At 26.6% G+C, this 24,772-nt stretch overlaps 2 protein-coding genes across 7 annotated transcripts; both read left to right on the forward strand.

Annotated features, from left to right (window-relative positions):
- The first annotated feature begins 658 nt into the window (after window positions 1-658).
- On the forward strand, window positions 659-8,021 carry LOC105150580 (phospholipase A1-like). 2 transcript variants are annotated; one of them, XM_011063764.2, is made up of 10 exons: window positions 659-756; window positions 4,090-4,222; window positions 5,009-5,042; window positions 5,378-5,438; window positions 5,508-5,652; window positions 5,789-5,916; window positions 6,218-6,531; window positions 6,643-6,748; window positions 7,554-7,574; window positions 7,691-8,021. In XM_011063764.2, the coding sequence occupies exons 2-10, from the start codon at window positions 4,127-4,129 to the stop codon at window positions 7,875-7,877; spliced, it is 1,092 nt and encodes a 363-aa protein (XP_011062066.1). In that variant the 5' UTR covers window positions 659-756; window positions 4,090-4,126; the 3' UTR covers window positions 7,878-8,021. The 2 variants fall into 2 exon arrangements, with proteins under 2 accessions (XP_011062066.1, XP_087260595.1); XM_087404469.1 differs by having other exon boundaries at window positions 670-756; window positions 4,077-4,222.
- Window positions 8,022-10,306: 2,285 nt separating this feature from the next.
- LOC105150574 (phospholipase A1-like) lies at window positions 10,307-23,354 on the forward strand. 5 transcript variants are annotated; one of them, XM_087404502.1, is made up of 12 exons: window positions 10,307-10,507; window positions 12,660-12,805; window positions 12,899-12,941; window positions 14,983-15,043; window positions 15,113-15,257; window positions 15,394-15,521; window positions 15,823-16,136; window positions 16,251-16,356; window positions 17,295-17,315; window positions 17,418-17,600; window positions 21,231-21,267; window positions 23,302-23,354. In XM_087404502.1, exons 2-11 carry the CDS (start codon window positions 12,722-12,724, stop codon window positions 21,232-21,234), a joined length of 1,089 nt encoding a protein of 362 aa, XP_087260628.1. In that variant the 5' UTR covers window positions 10,307-10,507; window positions 12,660-12,721; the 3' UTR covers window positions 21,235-21,267; window positions 23,302-23,354. The 5 variants fall into 5 exon arrangements, with proteins under 5 accessions (XP_087260628.1, XP_087260627.1, XP_087260630.1 ...); XM_087404501.1 differs by lacking the exon at window positions 23,302-23,354 and having other exon boundaries at window positions 21,231-21,361; XM_087404504.1 differs by lacking the exons at window positions 21,231-21,267; window positions 23,302-23,354 and having other exon boundaries at window positions 10,313-10,421; window positions 12,786-12,805; window positions 17,418-17,753.
- Window positions 23,355-24,772: the final 1,418 nt, after the last annotated feature.

Consider the following 24,772-nt stretch of genomic DNA (forward strand, 5'->3'; position numbering starts at 1 on the left):
CAAATCATGGTTTCTAAGATAATTTAAATTAATACATAATATTGGTATTACGCTTATTGACTACTGCATTTAAGAACATGAAGCATTGGCGAATAATAAAAAGTTTTCCACACATCAAGAACGTTTCTGAGATGACATTATCTATAAATAAATCCAAAAATATAGCAAATTACAGATGGGTTAATAAACTAAGTTAATAAACTAAGTTCATAAAAAAGCATAAAAAGATAAGAACAACCTCTAAAAAAAAAAATAATAATAATATGAGTTACGAGGTTTACTATAAGGAATGCAATATTTTGTACGTAAGCTAAACGAAGAAACAACTTAATAAACGAATAAAGAAACACAGATATAACTTAAAATTGGAATTAGCCGTTATTAGTAAGCATATAATTTTGAATTTAATCACGTACTTTTGATTGAGAAAATTGCAGATATTTGATGTGGAACAAATTATTATATAAAAAGAGATCTTTTCAGAAATGATCCATATAAAATAACTGCAGATAGATTAAGTTATAATACTAATATTAGAATTTTTAAATAATTGTTATTTCAATATTTTTGACGAGATATGCGAAAACTTCTTGAAAATATTAGTTGTTGATTATCTTATCTTTCCAGCTGTATTTTTTCTCTATCATTATTTATCATTATTATTAAAGCGTCACTTGTCAGAAAGACGTTGTGCAGAAAAGACATATCATATAAACTGATATTGTTACGCTTCAACTCTCGCTGCATTATATTCAGGTATTAGCTTTACTTTATTTTTGGAAGAATATTCAACTAAACGCGTGATATATTCCATATTATTACATTTACAAGGAACTTGTAAATTACTAACGAATGATATAAATTTCGCGTTACACATATGTTATACAAAATTTGATATAATAAACAGAAAGTCATTTAACAGTATAGAAATACTTACGGCATGTATGCCCAAAATTATCATTTATTAGGGCTCAAATACTTGGCGCCACTTTGTGACAGAAAAATATCGATCAAATAATTAGTCAAATAATTAGTCTCTTCGTGATGCGATAAAGAAACATTATAGAATAATTATTTCATAGTACCATAGATCTGTACAATCGGGTTTGCACGCAGTTTCACGTTGTGCGTTTACACGTTGAGAGAAAAAATGTACTAAATTTTAATAAAAATTTGTGTTTGAATAGTATCAATTACATATTTACTAAATGTAAACATGTATTTATTTAATACAAGAACCATTAATTTAATTCAATTATTATTATTATTTATTTAACAAATATATCTGTTTTGTAAATAAATGTTATATTAATACTATTTAAACAGGTATTTATTAAAATTTAATACATTTTTCTCTTAATGACCGTTTATAAAATAGAATATTGTAGACTCTCACAGAAACTTTTTTTTGTACCATCGGGAAGAATGCTACAGATCGGAACATCAAAATCAGTGAACAGGCTAAAAAATAAAGTCGTGATATTTCTACTTAAGTCATGAAAAATATACTGTAGAATAATCATGCCAAAGCCCTTTGAATCAATTAATATATATTTATTGACACTTTCTTCCTTTATTACTCAAACATTAATAATATTATAATTCTAAAATTACTGATGAAACATTTCTGTTCGACTTGAAATTACATAACGAAGTTCTTATTTGTAACCTTGTCCATTTGTACATATTTAATCAGATACATTTAATAGTTTTTTGCATGCAATGATAAGAGAGATCTCAATTCCATATATATTGGCTATCATCTATTTACCCATTCATTCTATTTGATTACTCTTGTTATTCAAACATAATATATTTCAAAAAATATAGATAGAAAATATATTTCGTAAAATTTTATATAACTTCTTCGAAGTGTATATAAAAAATTAATCATATTTGAAAAATCTAAGCATAAATATATAATAATTAACAAAACAAAATTATATTAGAGCTTTTTTTCTTAACAAAAATGTGTATAAAACAATGGGCAAAAAGTTATATATGGTTCATAATAGTGTAATTTGTTTAATTAATTATTTTTCATGATTTATACAAAAACTTAAGCAATTGTCGACGTGTCGGCTGCATTCTTTTCAGTTATCTTCAGGATAATATATACATTGATTAAAAATTAAAGATAAAAAATATATAAATTGAAGAATGAAGAAGCCCATCGAACTTGAGTGATTCAACATTTCAATTTTTTGAACTCCTTTTTTTTCTCAGTTTTTTGACTGATAAGATCTAGATACCATCAAGAGAATCTTCTTTTTATTATTGACACTTTCTTGAATAATGACTGTTTTTTAAAATTCATTTTTGACGTAATAACATTAAGATTGAAAAAACTTTTCAATGTAAACTGATAAAAAACAAAGATAATGGAAATATTGAAGATGGTGATTCAAAGGTGGTTTACAATTCCATGTATCCCTAACATATCGGAAAAATTTGTTAACATAGTAAAAGACTTTAATTTCAAATTATCATTTTTTAGTCTTAATAAGTTAGGAAAAATAGTCAAGACTCAGAAAGATATTTTTCCGTTACTATAATAAATAACAAAAATGTAGTTTATAAAATATCATGTAAAGATTATGACGCAACATACATGAGGCAGTCTAAAAGAAAATTAAATATGAGAATCTCTGACATAAGAATCAATATAAAAATATTAATCCTACGAATATATATATATACAAAATGCATGCTCAGCAATGACTGATTTATATATATATATATATATATATATAAATCAGTCATTGCCGAGCATGGATTTTGTCACAATCACGAAATTGATTGGAAGAACGTGAATATATTAGATCAGTTAGATAGAAAGAGATTTTTAGGGAAAAGACTATAAATTTCTGAAATAATACACATAAAGTTACAAAACAATGCAATTAATTTACAGACGAACACAGAATTTTTTCGCTATAGATATATTTTGATCTTCAATCAGTTCTATTATAATAATCATATGTTTTTAAAAAAACGTACAGTTATTGTAATATATATTTCATGTAAGAGTTTTATAATTTATTTATATTGTTTTTTGAAGTTACCTTGATCATTATTCAATGCTTAATATTAGATTCATTGTATATCATATCTTATTTATTGTATTTTAACGTCACCTGTCTTTCAAACACAGAACGCACAATTATTGTAATATATATTTTCATGTAGGGATTTTAAAATTGATTTATTTGTATTTTAACGTTACCTTGACTAAACCATTATTCAATATTTAATATTAGATTTATTGTATTTTAATGTCATCTGTTTTATATAAATGTCGTAAAAAATAAACAAATTAAACAAATTACACTTAACAACCATGTAATAGCTCTCATTTGCTCGTTTCTTTATAAATATAATTTCAAGATATTTTTACTTTAAATATTTACAAAAACTAAATGCCTGAAAATGCTCGTTATAAATATCCCTTTATATTTTTTATAATGACAGAGTATTAATAGATGCTTACAAAAAAGTCTATATTATTATCATTAATATAATTCCAATCACTTAATATATCTATTTAAATTCAATTATGTCTTAAAATGTATGGAAGATATTATGAAATGTCGAGTTGCTGCATAAGAAAAATATACACTAATTTCGATGTTTCAATCTACTGTGTATCATTGTATCATTGCAATACTTGTCATTGATTGATAATGTTCACATGTTGTGTCCTTTTTTATTTTTTGAAAATGCAACAGAATTAGAGAATTCAAAGTTAATTAGAGTACAGAGCGATTATATAAAAGCAAGTTATGTAAAAACATAAATATGAACTTATTTTGTTTACTTTATAAAAAAATTCTGTTATACATATATTCTAAAGTTCTATTATACATATATTCTATTACACATATAATTATATTTCTGATTATATTAATTCTCAATTTACAACAGTTACAGTTTCATATAAATCGTCATGTAACTAATAATGGCACGACATATAAATATCTCCCTAGCGGTTAACAAAAAACAAAAACAGCCAACAGCGATCTATTAACTTTCTGTGAATCAAACATTCTTGTTCTCATTTTTATTTTTTATCAAAGTTATATTTTGCAGATAATAGTTGGCAAAAGATCTACTTTCTCACTTATTAATGATGCAGCTGATCACGATTACAGCATCTCTTATATTATTCTGTGGCCTTTTTAGTACGATAACGGCCACGACTGACACAAACGATGATCATGCGGTAAATATACTTTATTTTACTTCTAAAATAAATATTAAAATCTTTACTTTTTTAATTTATCTAATTTTCAATGCTATAAGTACATTAAAAATGTTTCCGGATTATATTGCTGCGCATCTTTTTAAAATCGATTAGTAAACTCCGCAAAGTTCTCTGATAATAACTTTGTAGTTTTACATTAAACTAGATATAATATTCTATCACGTAATTCTCTAAGTGTTCATACCAGTCAATTAAAGTCATTTATTAAATTTATGAAATTTCCGAAATCATAGTTTTCAGAATTTCCATAAATTTAATAAATGTTTTTAATTTTTATTGAACTTGACGATTAGATGAAATGAAGAACAAAATGTTGATTTATTCGTTTATGAGAAATAATTTAGATATTGAAACAGATAATAATAGTTTTAAATTTAGATGTATAATATAGCATCTACATTTTTTTGTCTTAAAATCATTTCAAATATTTAGTGATTTATTAATTTTTTTAAGCAAACGTAATAGACATAAACTGCGCATTCTTTGCACAGAGCATATTTGTGCTCCTGTAAGAAGACAACGCAATATATTGGATCGTATTACTATCTCTCTTCAACTCAATACTTTAGAGTTAGAGAAAGAGTGAGCGATACGAATCAAATTACCTCACTCTTTCTAAACTGATAACGACAATTTTATAGAAATGAGCAATCTATATTTATTACGTGATATGATTTTAAGTAACATACTATATTTGAAAGAATATACTATTTATGAGTACTCTTACAGACTTTTTTTTTGCAGATGACAGAAAATAATGATGTGTCAGTAAACGAAAGTTGGTATACGTTTTAAATTATATGTCTAAATTAATTATAGTATACTCCTAAGAATAATCGATTTTTCACCAAAAACTAGCGCATTTCTCTCTGAAGATTTATAATTTATGGTTACTAATGCTATATCAATTTTTATATAGAAATGTTTCGCGAGAATTTTTATTGTATATTATTGTATATTTGCTGTATTCTCTTCAACGTCATAAATCATCAATATCTTCTTTTGCATTTAACTAATTGTTTTCAGTTTCATTTAGATGACACATGTGTTAAATTTATATAACGTAAACAAAGTAAACTTCAAATGACAATTTTTACATAAATAATTTTACAGGCGATTCGTCAACTTCATGTATCTTAGGTGTTAAACGTGTCTCAATAGTTTTGTATACAAGGTAAAGACTTAAGTGAGTGTTCATTATTAACTTATTTCTCATATTGCTTAAATGTTCGCACTTTTACAGCGATATTCCTAATGGACAATTTGTTCAAGTAAACGAATCCTGCAATTTTTTAAATTCCTCTACATCAATTTTTTTTACGACTCATGGATTTGTTGCAAATAATTCCAATTATAACTTATCTGCTGTTATTTTTCAATTGTTAAAGGTAATTTTTTTTATTTTCAAAAACAAACACAATTTTTTTTCTATAATTTCAAAATCTTATATTGTACAAATAATATAAAAATATTGTAAGATTTACAATTAAAGTATTAAGTAAAAGAATTTTTTTTTCTCCGTAGAAACAATATGCAGTATTTTCGCTAGATTGGTCTGACGCAGCGTGTTATAATGACCCAAACGTTATAAATCTGCTAGAATATCCCTTCGCAGTACATAACACTCGTGAAGTTGGTAATTACTTGGCAAGGTATGGCTATTTTGCGATATTATGTCATATTGAATTAAAAAAATAAAACAAACATCAATTTAAATTTAAATAATTCTTGTTGCGATTTAAATAATTTTCTAAATACTATGATAACACCGTAATAAAATTAAGTAATACTGATAATCAATGTAATATGTAATATGTAAAAAAAATGTACCACCTATTGAGGTTTAGCTTTACACATTTGTATTTTAACAAAAGTAATGACAATCAAGAGATAATTTTAACTGAATAAGAAATGCGACATTTTTTAATTTATAGTATAAAATTTTTCTTTTAGCTATATTAAATCAATATGCGATACATGCAGCGTTCCATTCAAAAACATCGCACTTATAGGCCACAGTCTTGGTGCACATATAAGTAGCTTTGCCGCAAAAAATCTCCAGACATCGGGTTATGGTAAAGTTCCGCTTCTTATTGGTTCCGATCCTGCGAGACCTCTTTTCATGCTTAACGGTCCCGAGGATAGATTTTCTGACACAGACGCCGAACGTGTCATAGCTCTTCACACATCTGCTCTCGGACTACAGAAATCTCTAGGTCATCTCGATTTGTGGTTCAATAACGGAGTAAACCAACCAGCATGTGGTGGTAATTATAATATTTAATTTATTTGAAAATAAATTATTTAATATACAGGAAAATGTCGCAAAAACAATAGTTAATAGATATTAATTATGAGTAAAAATTTTTGTTTTACAGACCAGATAATGGGTTCGCTGAAAGTCAATTGCTCACATAATATATGCATCATGTATTTGGCTAGTATGTGGTCAGATGATTGTGTATTTACTGGTGTTCCTATACAGTAAGTTTGTTTATTTCTTTTCTTTAGCTTTATGTTTTTACTAAGAGCATGTTTGATTTTACAAAGAGAGGACATAGTGAATTTCTCATGGATTTTTATCGTTTTCAACATATTAAATCTATACATTTATATAAAAATAAATTGTCTCGTGTTTGAGCGTTTACATAGGCCTTGTAAATGGTATATTTTTTTTTAATAATCTATGAATAAAGAATCCCGCAAGTATTATACGAATCCTGATAAAATAAATTAGTTTTCATATAATATAGCTATAATGTGATAAAGGTAATCATAAATACAGGACTCAAATGGAGAACTTTTGAGCTATTTATATAAAAAATGTTATGTGCATAAATGCAAGTTTTACACTTTTGACATATCATAATTTAAAAACTATTTATTATTGATTCTTGTGTCTATAATACTTTTGTTCGCTACATCATAAACTGAATTATATGTAAAAATTCATTTCATCGAAATCCAATTTTTCACATAATTATTAAGGATTTCATATCTTAAAAACTATTTACAAAATTTATTTGATAAAACGCTAGAACATATTGTTATACATATTGTTATAACTTATTTTTAATGTAGATACATAATGTTAAAGGAGAAAATCCGTGACAAGAGTACACTCTATCCTCTCCTTGATCAATTAAATTTTTGTGAATTTTCTGGGTTAGAAATTATCTTATAATATCAAATTAAAAACAATTATAAGATATATATTAAATAATAAAAGCTGCATTATTGTAATCAAATGTACATTATTTATTCTACTTTATTACTTATTCTTTTTCAGCAATAGAATTGGTATTCCTAGGTATGTATAAATACGTAAATCGATTTTTACTTAGAATTATTTATTTGTATAAGTACTCTTTGATTGTTTTTTTGCGACTATCATATTATTTATTACAATTGTTAATGTTATTGCAGTATCATGCCTGGTTGTTCTGATAGTACCAATTGCATTATCGTGGACAACAAGATATTCTATAATACTACTATAGTGGGAGATTATTGTGTTTCTGTCCCATCAAAATATCCTTTCTGTATAAAGAAAGATGAATTTAAATGTCAAAAACAAGTTACAAGCATATTTGACAATTTAATTCCATCGTAATTTCAATAGAGATTAAGTTCTGTAATTGTCAATCTTATAATAAGCAAAATTAAATTGACTTATATAATTAGTACCTTTGTCTTGCATAAATCTTTATTGTTAAAATCTTATCGATGAAAGAAATAAAACACTGCAATCTATAAAGTTTAATAGAAGTCATTGATAGATAGAAATTTGGACGAAGAGGTCTAACACTGTTTTATATTATTTTTCTTGTTAAAAAGAAATAAAGCAATCTATGTATAGACGAAAATTAGAGTAAAAGTAAGGTAAAAATTTCAAAAAAATTAAAAGAATTACCACCACACTTTATTGTCTATTATCCTATATTTCTCAATTAATTTACTGAGTCAAATTATATGTGTAATAATCTCAATTTTATACTATCAATTACTTATACTTTTGTGTACATAAGTTTTTAATATTACAGTTCGTAATATCATATTTCATTATTTATTAAATATTTCCTAAATGTTCTTTTGGTTATGTTATTTTTAATTGATGTAGAAGACGGAGTTGAATTTAGCACTATTATAGAACTGTTCGATTAAACACGTCGTATCTATACTCCTAAATTATTGACCATCAGTTACCGCACGTATTTTCACTATCGTCGTTATTGCATAGAAATATAGTAGCGTACCTTGTCGATGTTCAAGTATTCCTAATTTTCAGAAAAATACATAGTAATTAAAATAATATTAATTATATAAAATTTTTATTCTGAAGGGTCTAAAGGAAAATGCAATATAAATAGAGTTGCTAAAAACTGTAAATCGCAAAAAAATATTTAACAATAAACAAAAGTGAATTACAATTTTTCTTGAAAAATCACAAAAAGCACTTTTTTCAAAATATTATTCATTAAACTTCAGAGAAAAATAAAAGAACTAAAGGAATGAACAGTTAAAATGTATATTTTAATTTTAAAAATGTGTTCAAACATTCTTGTGCGAGTATATTTTTCAAGTAAAATTGTAGGATTTCTCATAGAAAAAATACATTCACTATGGCTTCTACATACAAAAGTGATAATGCTACGTAAAGGAAAGTATGTTGAACACTTAACTTTTTTCCCTTCCAAATCCAATCTATCACTTCCCAGTTTCTACAAATGCTTTTAGATTTTTAAATTCCGGGTATGCCATACCATTTTATCACAAAGGAAAATGTTTTGAATATTACTTTTAAATTAAAATTCCTTTGATTTCTAAAAATATTGTTGATCATTCTTTTTTGCAGTACAAAATACGTTGAAATCTCATAACAGCTTGTGGTTCGGAGGTCTGAACACTTACAACGAGATTATTTCTACTTTAACAAAACAAAGAAATTCAAAATTTTAATGGTTACTGCTACTTCCCATACTGCTTATAATACGGATTTTTTGCGCTATTTCAAAGCCCACTATAACGAGATTCCAATGTATTAACAATCGATTAGCAATAAGTATAACATATAAATCCGCGTGTATTTACGTTCTCGAGTATCTCTTATATAGTTTTTATTTTAAAAATGAGTGACAGTAGAAAATAATACTCAGCAGAATAGAATAAACAATAAAAAGATTTTATTAAGATCGACATGAAATTAAATACTAAATATAAGCATATTCAAATTTATAACGGTAAAATCTAGATCTTCTCAATGCCTAAATAATTCACAATGAATAATCTATATCCTATATATGTATATGCATATATACCATATTTTTGTAATTATTCAAACTGCGCGCCGACATTTTTCTAGACTTTATCAAACGTAATTAAATTACTGCAATAATATCACAAGTTATAATAAATTAAATTGACAAGCAAATTTTCAATTTTTGATCCGTGTTCGAGAGCGAGTTAGAGCGAGAGCGATAGCGAGAAAATTTTGAATGAGACGGCGTTTTGGCTGAATTTCGATTAACGCGAATTCTCGATTGCGAATCAAACGCGGTAGTTTTCTGGCGGCGGAGCGTCTCCTAGGCGGTTGCTAGGAGACTAGTAGCGAAGCGTTGACTCTAACCGAGAACAGCGAAGAAAAGAAGAGAGTCATTGCTACTCGGTTTTGCCTTTTATGCTCTTTTAAGAACAAAGGCTTCCCTTTGCATTCGCTTATGAGATTCTCGCAAAATTGAAAATTTTGAGGTGACCCTCTGTTTCGAACCGGCGATTGGCAATTTCGAGCGCGATGGCCAAGCGATACGCTATTGCCATGTCTGGATTCTTGATTGGGATGAATGCATATTATATTACGCGTTTGCGACCGATCTGAGTTGGTTCGCCGTTATAGCGGTTGAGATCTGCGTACGTGCGACGTGCGGCTTAGCTTATTATTTTTCGACTTTATTGACGAGCCGAGTTTATGTTTTGGAAACCTCTAAGAACGCTTGGAATCCTTCTAGAAGCTTCCGATCCGTATGTCGCACGTACGCCAAATCTGCAAAAACAGTCCGTTGTTAGTAGTCCGTTGTATCTCGGACAATCCGATATCATTATATAGGTGTTAATGTGATGGAAACCTTAAATTTCGGTTTTGAATAACTACAAAAATATGGTATATATACATGTACATATATAGAATATAAATAATTCACTGTGAATTATATAGGCATTGAGAAGATCTAGCTTTGAACGTTATAAGTAAGAATAGAATAACTCATTACATATGTACGAGATGTGGCTATTAAATAACGAGACTGACGCTGCTGTAGAAGAAGTACGCATGTGCCAAACGCCAGCGACCGAAACAGCTGTTTAGCGTAAAGCCTTCTCTTTCGAATGCAGTACCTCTCGCTTCTGTAAATAAATCCGTATAGCCGTAGCCTTCTTTCGCATTAGAGTTGTTTTTTTGTTTCGCCGGAAAAATGATAAGTGTAACAATAGAGCAACGAATTGTTGTGAAATTTCACGTGAAACTTGGAAAAACCGCTACTGAAATTTATAATTTATTGAAAGAAGTGTATGGCCATGAATGTTTATCACGTGCACGTGTTTTTGAGTGGTTTAAGCGTTTCCAAGACGGCCGAGAAGACGTTGAAGATGATTCACGCCCGAGTCGCCCTTCCACGTCAAAAACGGATGACAATATCGAAATAATCGGTAATCTGGTTTGATTCGACCGTCGGTTAAGTATTCGTGCGATTGGTGAAACTGTAGGAATTGACAAAGAATGTGTACGGCAAATTTTACATAACAATTTTAACATGAAAAAAGTGTGTGCCAAAATGATACTTAAAATTCTCATGTTTGAACAACAAGAAGCTTGCAAAAATCTTTGTACTGACACTTTGAATGCCATTGAAAATGACTCAAACTTATTGGAAAGAATAATAACATTAAATTAAAATAACATAAAATTAAAAGGAACAAGATTTGAGTCCATTGAAGCTGTGAAAGAGAAAGCGGCACGCGTCCTGAAGGAGCTGACAGAAGAAGACTTTCAACATTGTTTCAAACAATGGAAGATTCGCATGGAGCGTTGTAGGGATAGAGGAGGGATGTATATTGAAAGTGATAATAAGTAAATATGTATGAAATCAAAATAAAATGTTTTACAGCGTCAGTCTCGTTATTTAATAGCCACATCTCGTATTGCAATGAGTCTTTCCTATACTGTATTAAACATAGATTTCGTAGCTACAATTTTAAAAAGTGATAAATATAGTTTCGAAAAATTCCTATTTTAACTTAATTTTCAATATATAGTTTATTTGCGCTGCTTACTTATGCAGTCTAACTTATTTGAAAGTTGAGTTAAAAACTTATTTTTTACCTGGAATTTTGAAATGAATACCTAAAAAAATTCAGAAATTCTCAAAAAATGTTTAAGATTTCAGTGAGCATCCTTAAAAATTGTCATTTGTCAACACTTTTTGAATGCTTTAAACTATCTCAAAGTGCATTTAGTTTGTAGTTCTTTGTGTATGAATATATAAAGGATAAAGTTGATATGTTCATATTTTTATGACTCTGTTACGTAAATTTTGGAAAATGATCTAAGTTTCTTCAATAATGCGTATATATATAATGGTGTTCCATTTTATTGACGTAGATTCAAACAACATGAAATAACATTAAATTTAAAAAAAATGTTGAGAAAAGTTATACGGCCAGGAGAGAGATAAATAATAGTAAAATCAACATTCTCGAAAATTATTGTTCGAAATTGTTTTTACAAAGATTCTTCTAGTTATTCTGCATATAAAAGTATTAAAGCACAATTATAAAAAATTAATAGTTTCTTTTAGTTTCAAAATATTTTATATTACGTTAAAATGTATCAAAAAATAAATAGATATTAAATGTGTATCTCGCAAATTATTCATTTTTTTACACTATTATTTTTATCTGAATAAATGGAAGAATCACATGTAAAAAAATCACACAATTTTATTTTTTTAAATGGCGATGACTTTTATATGATTTTGAAAAATCGAGTATTGCAAAAATTAATTTTACCATATTATTTGTCTCCTTTTAGACCATATATTTTTCCTAAACATTTTTTTATAAATCTAGCCATTTTCATTATTTTGGGGTATATCAATTAATAAAACACCCTGTACATGCGCCTCTTACGTTATTATAGATTATTCTGTATCGTAAACGCAAAAATTATGTAGTTTATATATAATTTCGGATGAAATTTAACTGATAACACTGATGACATATATCGTCCTTCCTTTGCTTATTTCTTTGTCAATTAACACAGAAAAATCGTTGAATAGCGATATTTTTGCGTTTTGTGAACCAAACTATGTATTTTTTGTTAATATTTTCATTTTACATCAAGGCTATATTTTGAACATAACTCAAAAAAGGTTTTTCTTATCACTTTTTTTTACCTCTTCGTCAATGATGCGATTGGTTATAATTGCATCATTTTTTATACTACTCTACAATTTTTTCGGTACAATAGCGGCGAGTGATCATAATGTGGTAAGCATATGTTTTCCCAGATGCTGCGCATCTAGGATTAAATTTTAACTAATATACGAATTTGAGAATACAATTTTTTTACTTTTTTTGCAGATGAACGTAACGGATTCTAATGTGGAGCGTTGTGTGAATGACGGTTAATATGACTCTTAAATCAATCTTTATGAAATATTTTTAAGAAATATCGTATATTTTTGTGCTGCAACAATGACATAGCTCAAAAATTGTAATTTTTCTGAAAATAAATTCCAATGTTTTGAATTGTTAAAATTTTGTAATATTAATTTTGAAATGGTATATAACTCGTTATAAATAAAGAAATAAAATTATATTCTTTTAAAATAATTTTTTCTTTTTTTATATTTTTGTTCTTAATCTGATAATTAAAAAATGTCAATTTTTTAATTATGTCATTATTGTAACAAATAAACAATATCATCCATGCTTTCATTGAAAAAATAGCGATATTCTCTGTAAAACTACTTTCGTTTTTTTTTTTAAATTAAAGAAAAATGCTTAGAATTCCATTTTTCAAAATATTCTAAAATTTCAATAGGTTTTTTAGAAAAAGTTTTTATTTAACATAAGGAAAACATTATTTGAAAACTGAGGATTAACTCTTTAATATCATATCTAATTTCTAAGGCAAGAAATCTGATGATACAATTAAAAATTACGTATCAATAATAGACAATACGCTATATCATGTTTTGGCATTAAAAATGTAGAATATTTTATAAAAATATCATAGAGCAAAAATATTATAATATTTCGAGCGATTGTATAATCTGCGTTGGAGGTCTTTTTCACACTTGGCGGACGTCACATGACGCTGTTTTGAAACGTATAAATGCTCGAAAACTTTTCGTTGCTTCTATTGTAATAACTATCCCCTTTAAGACTTGAACATAACTTATAAAATATCCTAATATAATTTATGAAGGAACCTTGCTTTCTAAAGGCTTTTCTGAGTTGCTAAATTAGATTCTAGCCAAAATTCTAAAATTCAAATTAAAAAAAAATGATTTGATTATTGTGAATTTCGGTTTTAGAAAATTCTTAATATCTCTGAATTTGAATATAGTCTGAAAATATTGAATTTCAAAAAGTAATAATTAATGTAAAGAAAAATGTCATAAGGCTTATAATTAGAGTTTAAAAGTTTGGAAATTGGACTAACCATTTACATAGTACTGGTAAACTTCAAATAAAGCGAAACTGAAAATTTATAATATTACCTTACAATTAAAAACTTTCTAATATCAAGTTTTATGGTAATCAAATTATTTTTTAGAAATTCTATCCGTTATATTTATCTTTTAATTTATATAAATATTACTATTGTCCATACTAGAATTAAATCAATATTAAAAAAATGTTTTTACAAAAAAAAGAACAAAACTATTTAAAGGATTAAAATTTTAATGTTTACAATTTAGTGCTATAATCTTAATATAATTTTCTTTTTCTAATATAAGTGATGATATTCAAGTAGAAATATATATTAAAAATTTAGTTAGTCCGTTTCAGCTTAATAGAAGTTCTCTAATCTATTATTTCTCTATTTCTATTATTATTAAATAGAATGTAGCGCGCGCGGTTAATAACTTTAAGAATACTAAGTTTAAGACTTTTAAAAATTTCTAAGATATATAGCTCAGATCTAAATAAATAAACGAAAATTCTTAAATTTTTATGTTTAATAGCTTTTCTTTAATAAAAGAAATTGTTAAAGTTATTAAAGACCAATTTTAGGTCAAAATCTTCTATTAACAGATATTTCTTAAATCATATTTAAAACTGTTTGATAATGCTTCAAAATTCCATGACAATTACAAATTTCTAATAATAATGCATCATATGAATTATGGGTTTCGCGCTTTTTTAACATTTTCTATCTTAAACACATTCTAAAACCACAGAAATCCCACAAATTACATTATAAATATCATTATAATTACTAATGCTATATAATATCAATTTTTATTTAGATGTTTCGAGAGAATTTTTATTGTTTATTTTATTTGCTGTATTTTCCTCAACGTCAAAAATCATCAATATCTCCTTTTACATTTAATTAATTGTTTTCAGTTTTATTTAGATGATACATGTGTAAAATTCATATAACGTAAACAAAATAAACTTCAAATGACAATTTTACATAAATAATTTTACAGGCGATTGGTCAACTTCATGTATCTTAGGCGTTAAAAATGTCTCAATAGCTTTGTATACAAGGTAAAGACTTAAGTGAGTGTTCATTATTAACTTATTTCTCATATTGCTTAAATGTTCGCACTTTTACAGCGATATTCCTAATGGACAATTTGTTCAAGTAAACGAATCCTGCAATTTTTTAAATTCCTCTACATCAATTTTTTTTACGACTCATGGATTTATTGCAAATAATTCCAATTATAACTTATCTGCTGTTATTTTTCAATTGTTAAAGGTAATTTTTTTTATTTTCAAAAATAAACACAATTTTTTTTCTATAATTTCAAAATCTTATATTGTACGAATAATATAAAAATATTGTAAGATTTACAATTAAAGTATTAAGTAAAAGAATTTTTTTTTCTCCGTAGAAACAATATACAGTATTTTCGCTAGATTGGTCTGACGCAGCGTGTTATAATGACCCAGCCGTCTTAAATCTGCTTGAATATCCATTCGCAGTACGTAACACTCGTAAAGTTGGTAATTACTTGGCAAGGTATGGCTATTTCGTGGTGTTATGTCAAATTGAATAATTTAAAAAAATGTACAACGAATATCAATTAAAATATTTTTTATTGCGATTTAAATAATTTTCTAAATGCTATGATAATACAGTAATAAAATTAAGTAATACTGATGATCAATGTAATATGTAATATGTAAAATAAATGTACCACTTATTGAGGTTTAGCTTTACACATTTGTATTTTAACAAAAGTAATAATAATCAAGAGATAATTTTAACTGAATAAGAAATGCGACATTTTTTTATTTATAGTATAAAATTTTTCTTTTAGCTATATTAAATCAATATGCGATACATGCAGTGTTCCATTCAAAAACATCGCACTTATAGGCCACAGTCTTGGTGCACATATAAGTAGCTTTGCCGCAAAAAATCTCCAGACATCGGGTTATGGTAAAGTTCCGCTTCTTATTGGTTCCGATCCTGCGGGACCTCTTTTCATGCTTAAAGGTCCCGAGGATAGATTTTCTGACACAGACGCCGAACGTGTCATAGCTCTTCACACATCTGCTCTCGGACTACAGAAATCTCTAGGTCATCTCGATTTATGGTTCAATAACGGATTAAGCCAACCAGCATGTGGTGGTAAGTATTATATTTAAATTGAAAATAAATTATTTAATATAGGAAAATGTCGCAAAAACAATAGCTAACAGAAATTAATTATGAATAAAGTAAAAATTTTTGTTTTTTTTTTAGGCCAGATAATCGGTATTCTGAAAGTTAATTGCTCACATAATATATGCATCATGTATCTGGCTAGTATGTGGTCAGATGATTGTGCATTTATTGGTGTCCCTATACCGTGAGTTTGTTTTTGTTCTTTTTATTAAGAGCATGTTTAGTTTTACAAAGAGAGGACATAGTGAATTTCTCATGGATTTTTATCGTTTTCATATTAAATCTATACATTTATATAAAAATAAATTGTCTTGTGTTCGCGAGTGTTTTAATACATAGGCCTTGTAAATGGTATATTTTTTAATAATCTATGAATAAAGAACCCTGAACGTATTATACGAATCCTGATAAAATAAATTAGTTTTCATATATAATATAGCTATAATGTGATGAAGGAAATCACAAAATACAGGACTCGAATAAAGAACTTTCGAGCTATATTAAGTGTAATAAAAAGAAATCCATTATTTTTCCAATAGATGGCTTTAGTAATCTGTATCTCATCTACGCGTGATTACTAAAGCCATCTATTGGAAAAATAATGGATTTCTTTTTACTACACCTATAAATATAAAAAATGTTTTGTGCATAAATACAAGTGTTTTATACATTTGTCATACTATAACTCAAAAACTATTTATTATTGATCTTTGTGTCTATGATATCTTTTGTTCACATGATAAGCTAAATTATGTGTTAAAATTCATTTAATTAAAATCCAATTTTCCACATAATTATTGAAGGGTTTCATACCTTAAAAAATATTATTTACAAAATCCATTTGATAAAACGCTAGACATGTTACAACTTATTTTTAATGTAGATACATAATGTTAAAGGAGATAAAAATCTGTGATAAGAATACACTGTATCCTCTCCTTCAACTGAATTTTTGTGAATTTTCTCGGTTAAAAATTCCTATAATATCAAATTAAATCCTATAATATCAAATTATATTCTAATAATATCAAATTAAAAACAATTACAAGATATATAATATGTTAAATAATAGTCAAAAGCTACATTATTATAATCAAATGTACATTATTTATTCTTTTTCAGCCGTAGAATTGGTATTCCTGGGTATGTATAAATAAATAAATTGATTTTTACTTAAAATTATTTATTTGTATAAGTACTCTTCGACTGTTTATTTTGCGACTATCATATTATTTATTATTGCAGTATCATACCTGGTTGTTCTGACAGTACCAACTGCATTATCGTGGACAACAATATATTCTATAATAATACTATAGTGGGAGATTATTGTGTTTCTGTCGCATCAAAATATCCTTTCTGTATAAAGGAAGATGAATTTGAATGTCAAAAACAAGTTACAGACATATTTGACACTTTAATTTCATTGTAATTTCAATAGAAATTAAGTTCTGTAATTGTCAATCTTATAATAAGCAAAATTAAATTGACTTATATAATTAGTACCTTTGTCTTGCATAAATCTTTATTGTTAAAATCTTTGTTTTCGATGAAAGAAATAAAACACTGCAATCTATAAAATTTAGTAGAAGTCATTGATAGATAGAAATTTGGACAAAGAGATCTAACACTGTTTTATATTATTTTTATTGTTAAAAAGAAATAAAGTAACGCAATCTATGTATAGACTGTGATTATTTTGCACAAACGAGCAATAAGCAAGCATTTTATTCTACATTATTTAATCAATAAGTGTAACATAAAAATTAAAGAGTTTTTACTAAATTGTATTTAACGCTTCTACTATGGAAAACTTATAGAGTGAATTGTCATTCTGAAGAGTGAAATCTCGCTTTTAAAGATTGAAAATTGAACCATTACATCTTTTGCAACATTGGCTTAATTTTCATTTTTACAGTGAGATTCCATTTTAAAGAATTTAGAGAGTATAAATGACGTTGAAAATCGGGAAAATCGAAAGAATAAGGATTCTAATATTCAATTTTAAAAGTGGGAAAACATATGCTTACCACATTATGATCACTCGGGGCCGCTATTGTACCGAAAAAATTGTAGAGTAGTATAAAAAATGATACAATTATAACCAATCGCATCATTGACGAAGAGGTAAAAAAAGTGGTAAAAAAAACTTTTTTTGGGTATACTCAACAGAATAGAATAAACAATAATATAATAAGATTTTATTAAGACCGACATCAAAATACTAAATATAAGCATATTCAAATTTATAACGGTAAAATCTAGATCTTCTTAATGCCTAAATAATGAATGATCTAAATTCACAATGAATAATCTATATCCTATGTAGCGAAGCGTTAACTCTAATCGAGAACAGTGAAGAAAAGAAGAGAGTCATTGCTACTCGGTTTTGCCTTTTATGCTCTTTTAAGAACAAAGGCTTCCCTTTGCATTCGCTTATGAGATTCTCGCAAAATTGAAAATTTTAAGGTGACTCTCTGTTTCGAACCGGCGATTGGCAATTTCGAGCGCGATGGCAAAGCGATACGCTATTGCTATGCGCGCCCACCAAATCTGGATTCTTGATTGGGATGAATGCATATTATATTACGCGTTTGCGACCGATCTGAGTTGGTACGCCGTTATAGTGGTTGAGATCTGCGTACGTGCGACGTGCGGCTTAGCTTATTATTTTTCGACTTTATTGACGAGGTGATGGCCGAGTTTATGTTTTGGAAACCTCTAAGAACGCTTGGAATCCTTCTAAAAGCTTCCGATCCGCATGTCGCACGTACGCCAAATCTGCAAAAACAGTCCGTGTTAGTTGTATCTCGAACAATCCGATATCATTATATAGATGTTAATGTGTTGGAAACCTTAAATTTCGGTTTTGAATAACAAAAATATGGTATATATATATATTATATATATATATATATATATATATATATATACATGTACATATATAAAATATAAATAATTCACTGTGAATTATATAGGCATTGAGAAGATCTAGCTTTGATCGTTATAAGCAAGAATAGAATAACTCATTACACATATATTGCAATGAGTCTTTCCTATATTGTATTAAACATAGATTTCGTAGCTACAATTTTGAAAAGTGATAAATATAGTTTCGAAAAATTCCTATTTTAACTTAATTTTCAGTATATAGTTTATTTGCGCTGCTTACTTATGCAGTCTAATTTATTTGAAAGTTGAATTAAAAACTTATTTTTTATCTGGAATTTTGAAATGAATACCTAAAAAATTCAGAAAATCTCAAAAAACATTTAAGATTTCAGTAAGCATCCTTAAAAATTGTTATTATTATATATTAGTCCTCAACTAACTCCATTAATTAACTACACCACAGAAAATTCAATGTAGTCATCAATACATGTACATTATCACATTGCACTATTATTTACAAAATAGTCAACTCTCTTATTTTCAAGTTGATAATGCAGACATGCTTTTCACATAATTATAACAATAACAACTTTATAAGACGTTCGACACTTTTTGAATGCTTTAAACTAGTGCATTTAGTTTGTAGTTCTTTGTGTATATATAAATATATAAAGGATAAAGTTGATATGTTCATATTTTTATGACTATGTTACGTAAATTTTGCACGATCTAAGTTTCTTCAATAATGCGTGTATATATATATATATATATATATATATATATATATATATATATATATGGTGTTCCATTTTATTGACGTAGATTCAAACAACATGAAATAACATTAAATTTAAAAAAAATGTTGAGAAAAGTTATATACGGCCAGGAGAGAGATAAATAATAGTAAAATCAACATTCTCGAAAATTATTGTTCGAAATTGTTTTTACAAAGATTCTTCTAGTTATTCTGCATATAAAAGTATTAAAGCACAATTATAAAAAATTAATAGTTTCTTTTAGTTTCAAAATATTTTATATTATGTTAAAATGTATCAAAAAATAAATAGATATTAAATATGTATCTCGCAAATTATTCATTTTTTTACACTATTATTTTTATCTGAATAAATGGAAGAATCACATGTAAAAAAATCACACAATCTTATTTTTTTAAATGGCGATGACTTTTATGTGATTTTGAAAAATCGAGTATTGCAAAAATTAATTTTACCATATTATTTGTCTCCTTTTAGACCATATATTTTTCCTAAACATTTTTTTATAAATCTAGCCATTTTCATTATTTTGGAGTATATCAATTAAATAAAACACCCTGTACACGCGCCTCTTACGTTCTTATAGATTATTCTGTATCGTAAACGCAAAAATTATGTAGTTTATATATAATTTCGGATGAAATGCTATTTAACTGATAAACACTGATGACATATATCGTCCTTCCCTTGCTTATTTCTTTGTCAGTTAACACAGAAAAATCATTGAATAGCGATATTTTTGCGTTTTGTGAACCAAACTGTGTATTTTTGTTAATATTTTCATTTTACATCAAGACTATATTTTGAACATAACTCAAAAAAGGTTTTTCTTATCACTTTTTTTTACCTCTTCGTCAATGATGGGATTGGCTATAATTGCATCATTTTTTATACTCTACAATTTTTTCGGTATAATAGCAGTCGCGACTGATAATGCAGTAAGCATGTTTTCCCACTTTTGAAATTGAATATTAGAATCCTTATTCTTTCGATTTTCCTAATTTTCAACGTCATTTATACTCTCTAATTTCTTTAAAGTGGAATCTCACTGTAAAAATGAAAATTAAGTCAATCTTGTAAAAGATATAATGGCTCAATTTTCAATCTTTAACAGCGAGATTTCACTCTTCAGAGTGACAATTCACTCTATAAGTTTTCCATAGTAGATGCATTAAATACAATTTAATAAAAACTCTTTAATTTTTATGTTAGACTTATTGATTAAATAATGTAGAGTAAAATGCTTGCTTATTGCTCATTTACAAAATAATTTAGATTGCAAAAAAATACTAACAGTTTTAATCCTAGATGCTGCGCATCCAGGATTAATTTTAACCAATATTATAATTTTAACGAATTTGAGAATACAATTTGTCTACTTTTTTTGCAGATAACGGATTCTAATGTGGAGCCTTCTGGAAATGACGGTTAATATGACTCTTAAATCAATCTTTAAGAAATATTTTTAAGAAATATATTTTTGTGCTGCAACAATGACATACCTCAAAAAATGTAGTTTTTCTGATAATAAATTCCATTCTTCTGAATTGTTAAAATTTTGTAATATTAATTTTGAAATGGTATATAACTCATTATAAATAAAGAAATAAAATTATATTCTTTTAAAATAATTTTTTCTTTTTTTATATTTTTGTTCTTAATCTGATAATTAAAAAATGTCAATTTTTTAATTATGTCATTATTGTAACAAATAAACAATATCATCCATGCTTTCATTGAAAAAATAGCGATGTTCTCTGTGAAACTACTTTCGTTTTTTTTTTAAATTAAAGAAAAATGCTTAGAATTCCATTTTTCAAAATATTCTAAAATTTCAATAGGTTTTTTAGAAAAAGTTTTTATTTAACATAAGGAAAACATTATTTGAAAACTGAGGATTAACTCTTTAATATCATATCTAATTTCTAAGGTAAGAAATCTGATGATACAATTAAAAATTACGTATCAATAATAGACAATACGCTATATCATGTTTTGGCATTAAAAATGTAGAATATTTTATAAAAATATTATAGAGCAAAAATATTATTTCGAGCGATTGTATAATCTGCGTTGGAGGTCTTTTTCACACTTGGCGGACGTCACATGACACTGTTTTGAAACGTATAAATGCTCGAAAACTTTTCGTTGCTTCTATTGTAATAACTATCCCCTTTAAGACTTGAACATAACTTATAAAATATCCTAATATAATTTATGAAGGAACCTTGCTTTCTAAAGGCTTTTCTGAGTTGCTGAATTAGATTCTAAAGCCAAAATTCTAAAATTCAAATTTAAAAAAAATGATCTGATTATTGTGAATTTTGGTTTTAGAAAATTCTTAATATCTCTGAATTTGAATATAGTCTGAAAATATTGAATTTCAAAAAGTAATAATTAATATAGAGAAAAATGTCATAAGGCTTATAATTAGTGTTTAAAAGTTTGGAAATTGGACTAACCATTTACATAGTACTGGTAAACTTCAAATAAAGCGAAACTGAAAATTTATAATATTACCTTACAATTAAAAACTTTCTAATATCAAGTTTTATGGTAATCAAATTATTTTTTAGGTATTCTGTCTGTTATATTTTATCTGATATTTTATTTGTTAATTGATATAAATATTACTATCATTCGTATTAGAATTAAATCAGTATTTAAAAAAATATATTTATTAAAAAAAAAGAAAATTATTTAAAAAATTAGAACTTTAATATTTGCAATTTAATTCCACAGTCTTAATACAACTTTCTTTTTCTAGTATAAATGATATTCAAGTAGAAATATTAAAAATTTTGTTAGTTCCTTTCGGCTTAATAGAAGTTGTCTAATTACTTCTATCATTATTAAACAGAATGTAAAAATTAATAAAAATTTTGAGAATATTAAGTTTAATACTTTAAACAATTTCTGAAATATATTGTTCAGATCTAAATAAATAAATAAAAAATCTTAAATTTTTATGTTTAATAGTTTTTCTTTAATAAAAGAAATCGTTAAATTTATCATAAAAACCGTTTTTAGGTCAGAATCTTTTATTAACAGATGTCACTTAAAATCATATTTAAAATTTAAAACTATTTGATAATCCTTTAAAATTCCATAACAATTACAAATTTCTAATAATAACGAGCATCACGTGAATTATGTGTTTCGAGCTTTTTTAAGTAACATTTTCTACCTTAAACATTTTCTAAAACCACAGAAATCCCACAAATTACATTACAAATAGCATTATAATTACTAATGCTATATAATATCAATTTTTATTTAGAGATGTTTCGCGAGAATTTTTATTGTTTATTTTATTTGCTGTATTCTCCTCAACGTTAAAAATCATCAATATCTTCTTTTAACTAATTATTTTCAGTTTCTTAGATGACATATGTGTTAAATTTATGTAACGTAAACAAAGTAAACTTCAAATGATAACTTTCAAATAAATAATTTTGCAGGCAATTGGTCAACTTCATGTATCTTAGGAGTTAAATACGTTTCAATAGTTTTGTATACCAGGTAAAGGCTTAAAGTGGATATCCATTATTAACTTATTTCTAATACCGCTTAAATGTTCGCATTTTTACAGCGATATTCCTAATGGAAAATTTGTCCAAGTAAACGAATCTTGCAATTTTTTAAATTCCTCTTCATCGGTTTTTTTTGTGACTCATGGATTTATTTCAAATTATTCCAATTATAACTTATTTGTTACTCCTCAATTGTTAAAGGTAAATTTTTTTATTTTCAAGAACAAAATTAAAACGCAGAATTTTTTTCTATAATTTCAAAATCTTATATTGTACAAATAATATAAAAATATTGTAAGATTTATAATAAAAGTATTAAGTAAAAGAATTTTTTTTCTCTGTAGAAACAATATGCAGTATTTTCGCTAGATTGGTCTGACGCAGCGTGTTATAATGACCCAGCCGTCTTAAATCTGCTTGAATATCCCTTCGCAGTACGTAACACTCGTGAAGTTGGTAATTACTTGGCAAGGTATGGCTATTTCGTGGTGTTATGTCAAATTGAATAATTTAAAAAAATGTACAACGAATATCAATTAAAATATTTTTTATTGCGATTTAAATAATTTTCTAAATGCTATGATAATACAGTAATAAAATTAAGTAATACTGATGATCAATGTAATATGTAATATGTAAAATAAATGTACCACTTATTGAGGTTTAGTTTTACACATTTGTATTTTAACAAAAGTAATAATAATCAAGAGATAATTTTAACTGAATAAGAAATGCGACATTTTTTTATTTATAGCATAAAATTTTTCTTTTAGCTATATTAAATCAATATGCGATACATGCAGCGTTCCATTTAAAAACATCGCACTTATAGGCCACAGTCTTGGTGCACATATAAGTAGCTTTGCCGCAAAAAATCTCCAGACATCGGATTATGGTAAAGTTCCGCTTCTTATTGGTTCCGATCCTGCGGGACCTCTTTTCATGCTTAAAGGTCCCGAGGATAGATTTTCTGACACAGACGCCGAACGTGTCATAGCTCTTCACACATCTGCTCTCGGACTACAGAAATCTCTAGGTCATCTCGATTTGTGGTTCAATAACGGATTAAGCCAACCAGCATGTGGTGGTAAGTATTATATTTAAATTGAAAATAAATTATTTAATATAGGAAAATGTCGCAAAAACAATAGCTAACAGAAATTAATTATGAATAAAGTAAAAATTTTTGTTTTTTTTTAGGCCAGATAATCGGTACTCTGAAAATTAATTGCTCACATCATATATGCATCATGTATCTGGCTAGTATGTGGTCAGATGATTGTGCATTTATTGGTGTCCCTATACCGTGAGTTTGTTTTTGTTCTTTTTATTAAGAGCATGTTTAGTTTTACAAAGAGAGGACATAGTGAATTTCTCATGGATTTTTATCGTTTTCATA

This window comes from Acromyrmex echinatior, chromosome 3 (assembly GCF_024713525.1).
Source record: "Acromyrmex echinatior isolate Ae372 chromosome 3, ASM2471352v2, whole genome shotgun sequence".
Lineage (NCBI taxonomy): Eukaryota > Metazoa > Arthropoda > Insecta > Hymenoptera > Formicidae > Acromyrmex > Acromyrmex echinatior.

What these genes read in the sequence shown, in the direction of transcription:
- LOC105150580 (XM_011063764.2), top strand. Translation starts at nt 4,127, where the DNA reads ATGATGCAGCTGATCACGATTACAGCATCTCTTATATTATTCTGTGGC. An exon ending in ACACAAACGATGATCATGCG is followed by an intron (nt 4,223 to 5,008) that starts GTAAATATACTT and finishes TTTTTTTTGCAG; the next exon opens with ATGACAGAAAATAATGATGT. An exon ending in GTTGGTAATTACTTGGCAAG is followed by an intron (nt 5,917 to 6,217) that starts GTATGGCTATTT and finishes TTTTTCTTTTAG; the next exon opens with CTATATTAAATCAATATGCG.
- LOC105150574 (XM_087404502.1), top strand. Translation starts at nt 12,722, where the DNA reads ATGATGCGATTGGTTATAATTGCATCATTTTTTATACTACTCTACAAT. An exon ending in CGGCGAGTGATCATAATGTG is followed by an intron (nt 12,806 to 12,898) that starts GTAAGCATATGT and finishes CTTTTTTTGCAG; the next exon opens with ATGAACGTAACGGATTCTAA. An exon ending in TCAATAGCTTTGTATACAAG is followed by an intron (nt 15,044 to 15,112) that starts GTAAAGACTTAA and finishes GCACTTTTACAG; the next exon opens with CGATATTCCTAATGGACAAT.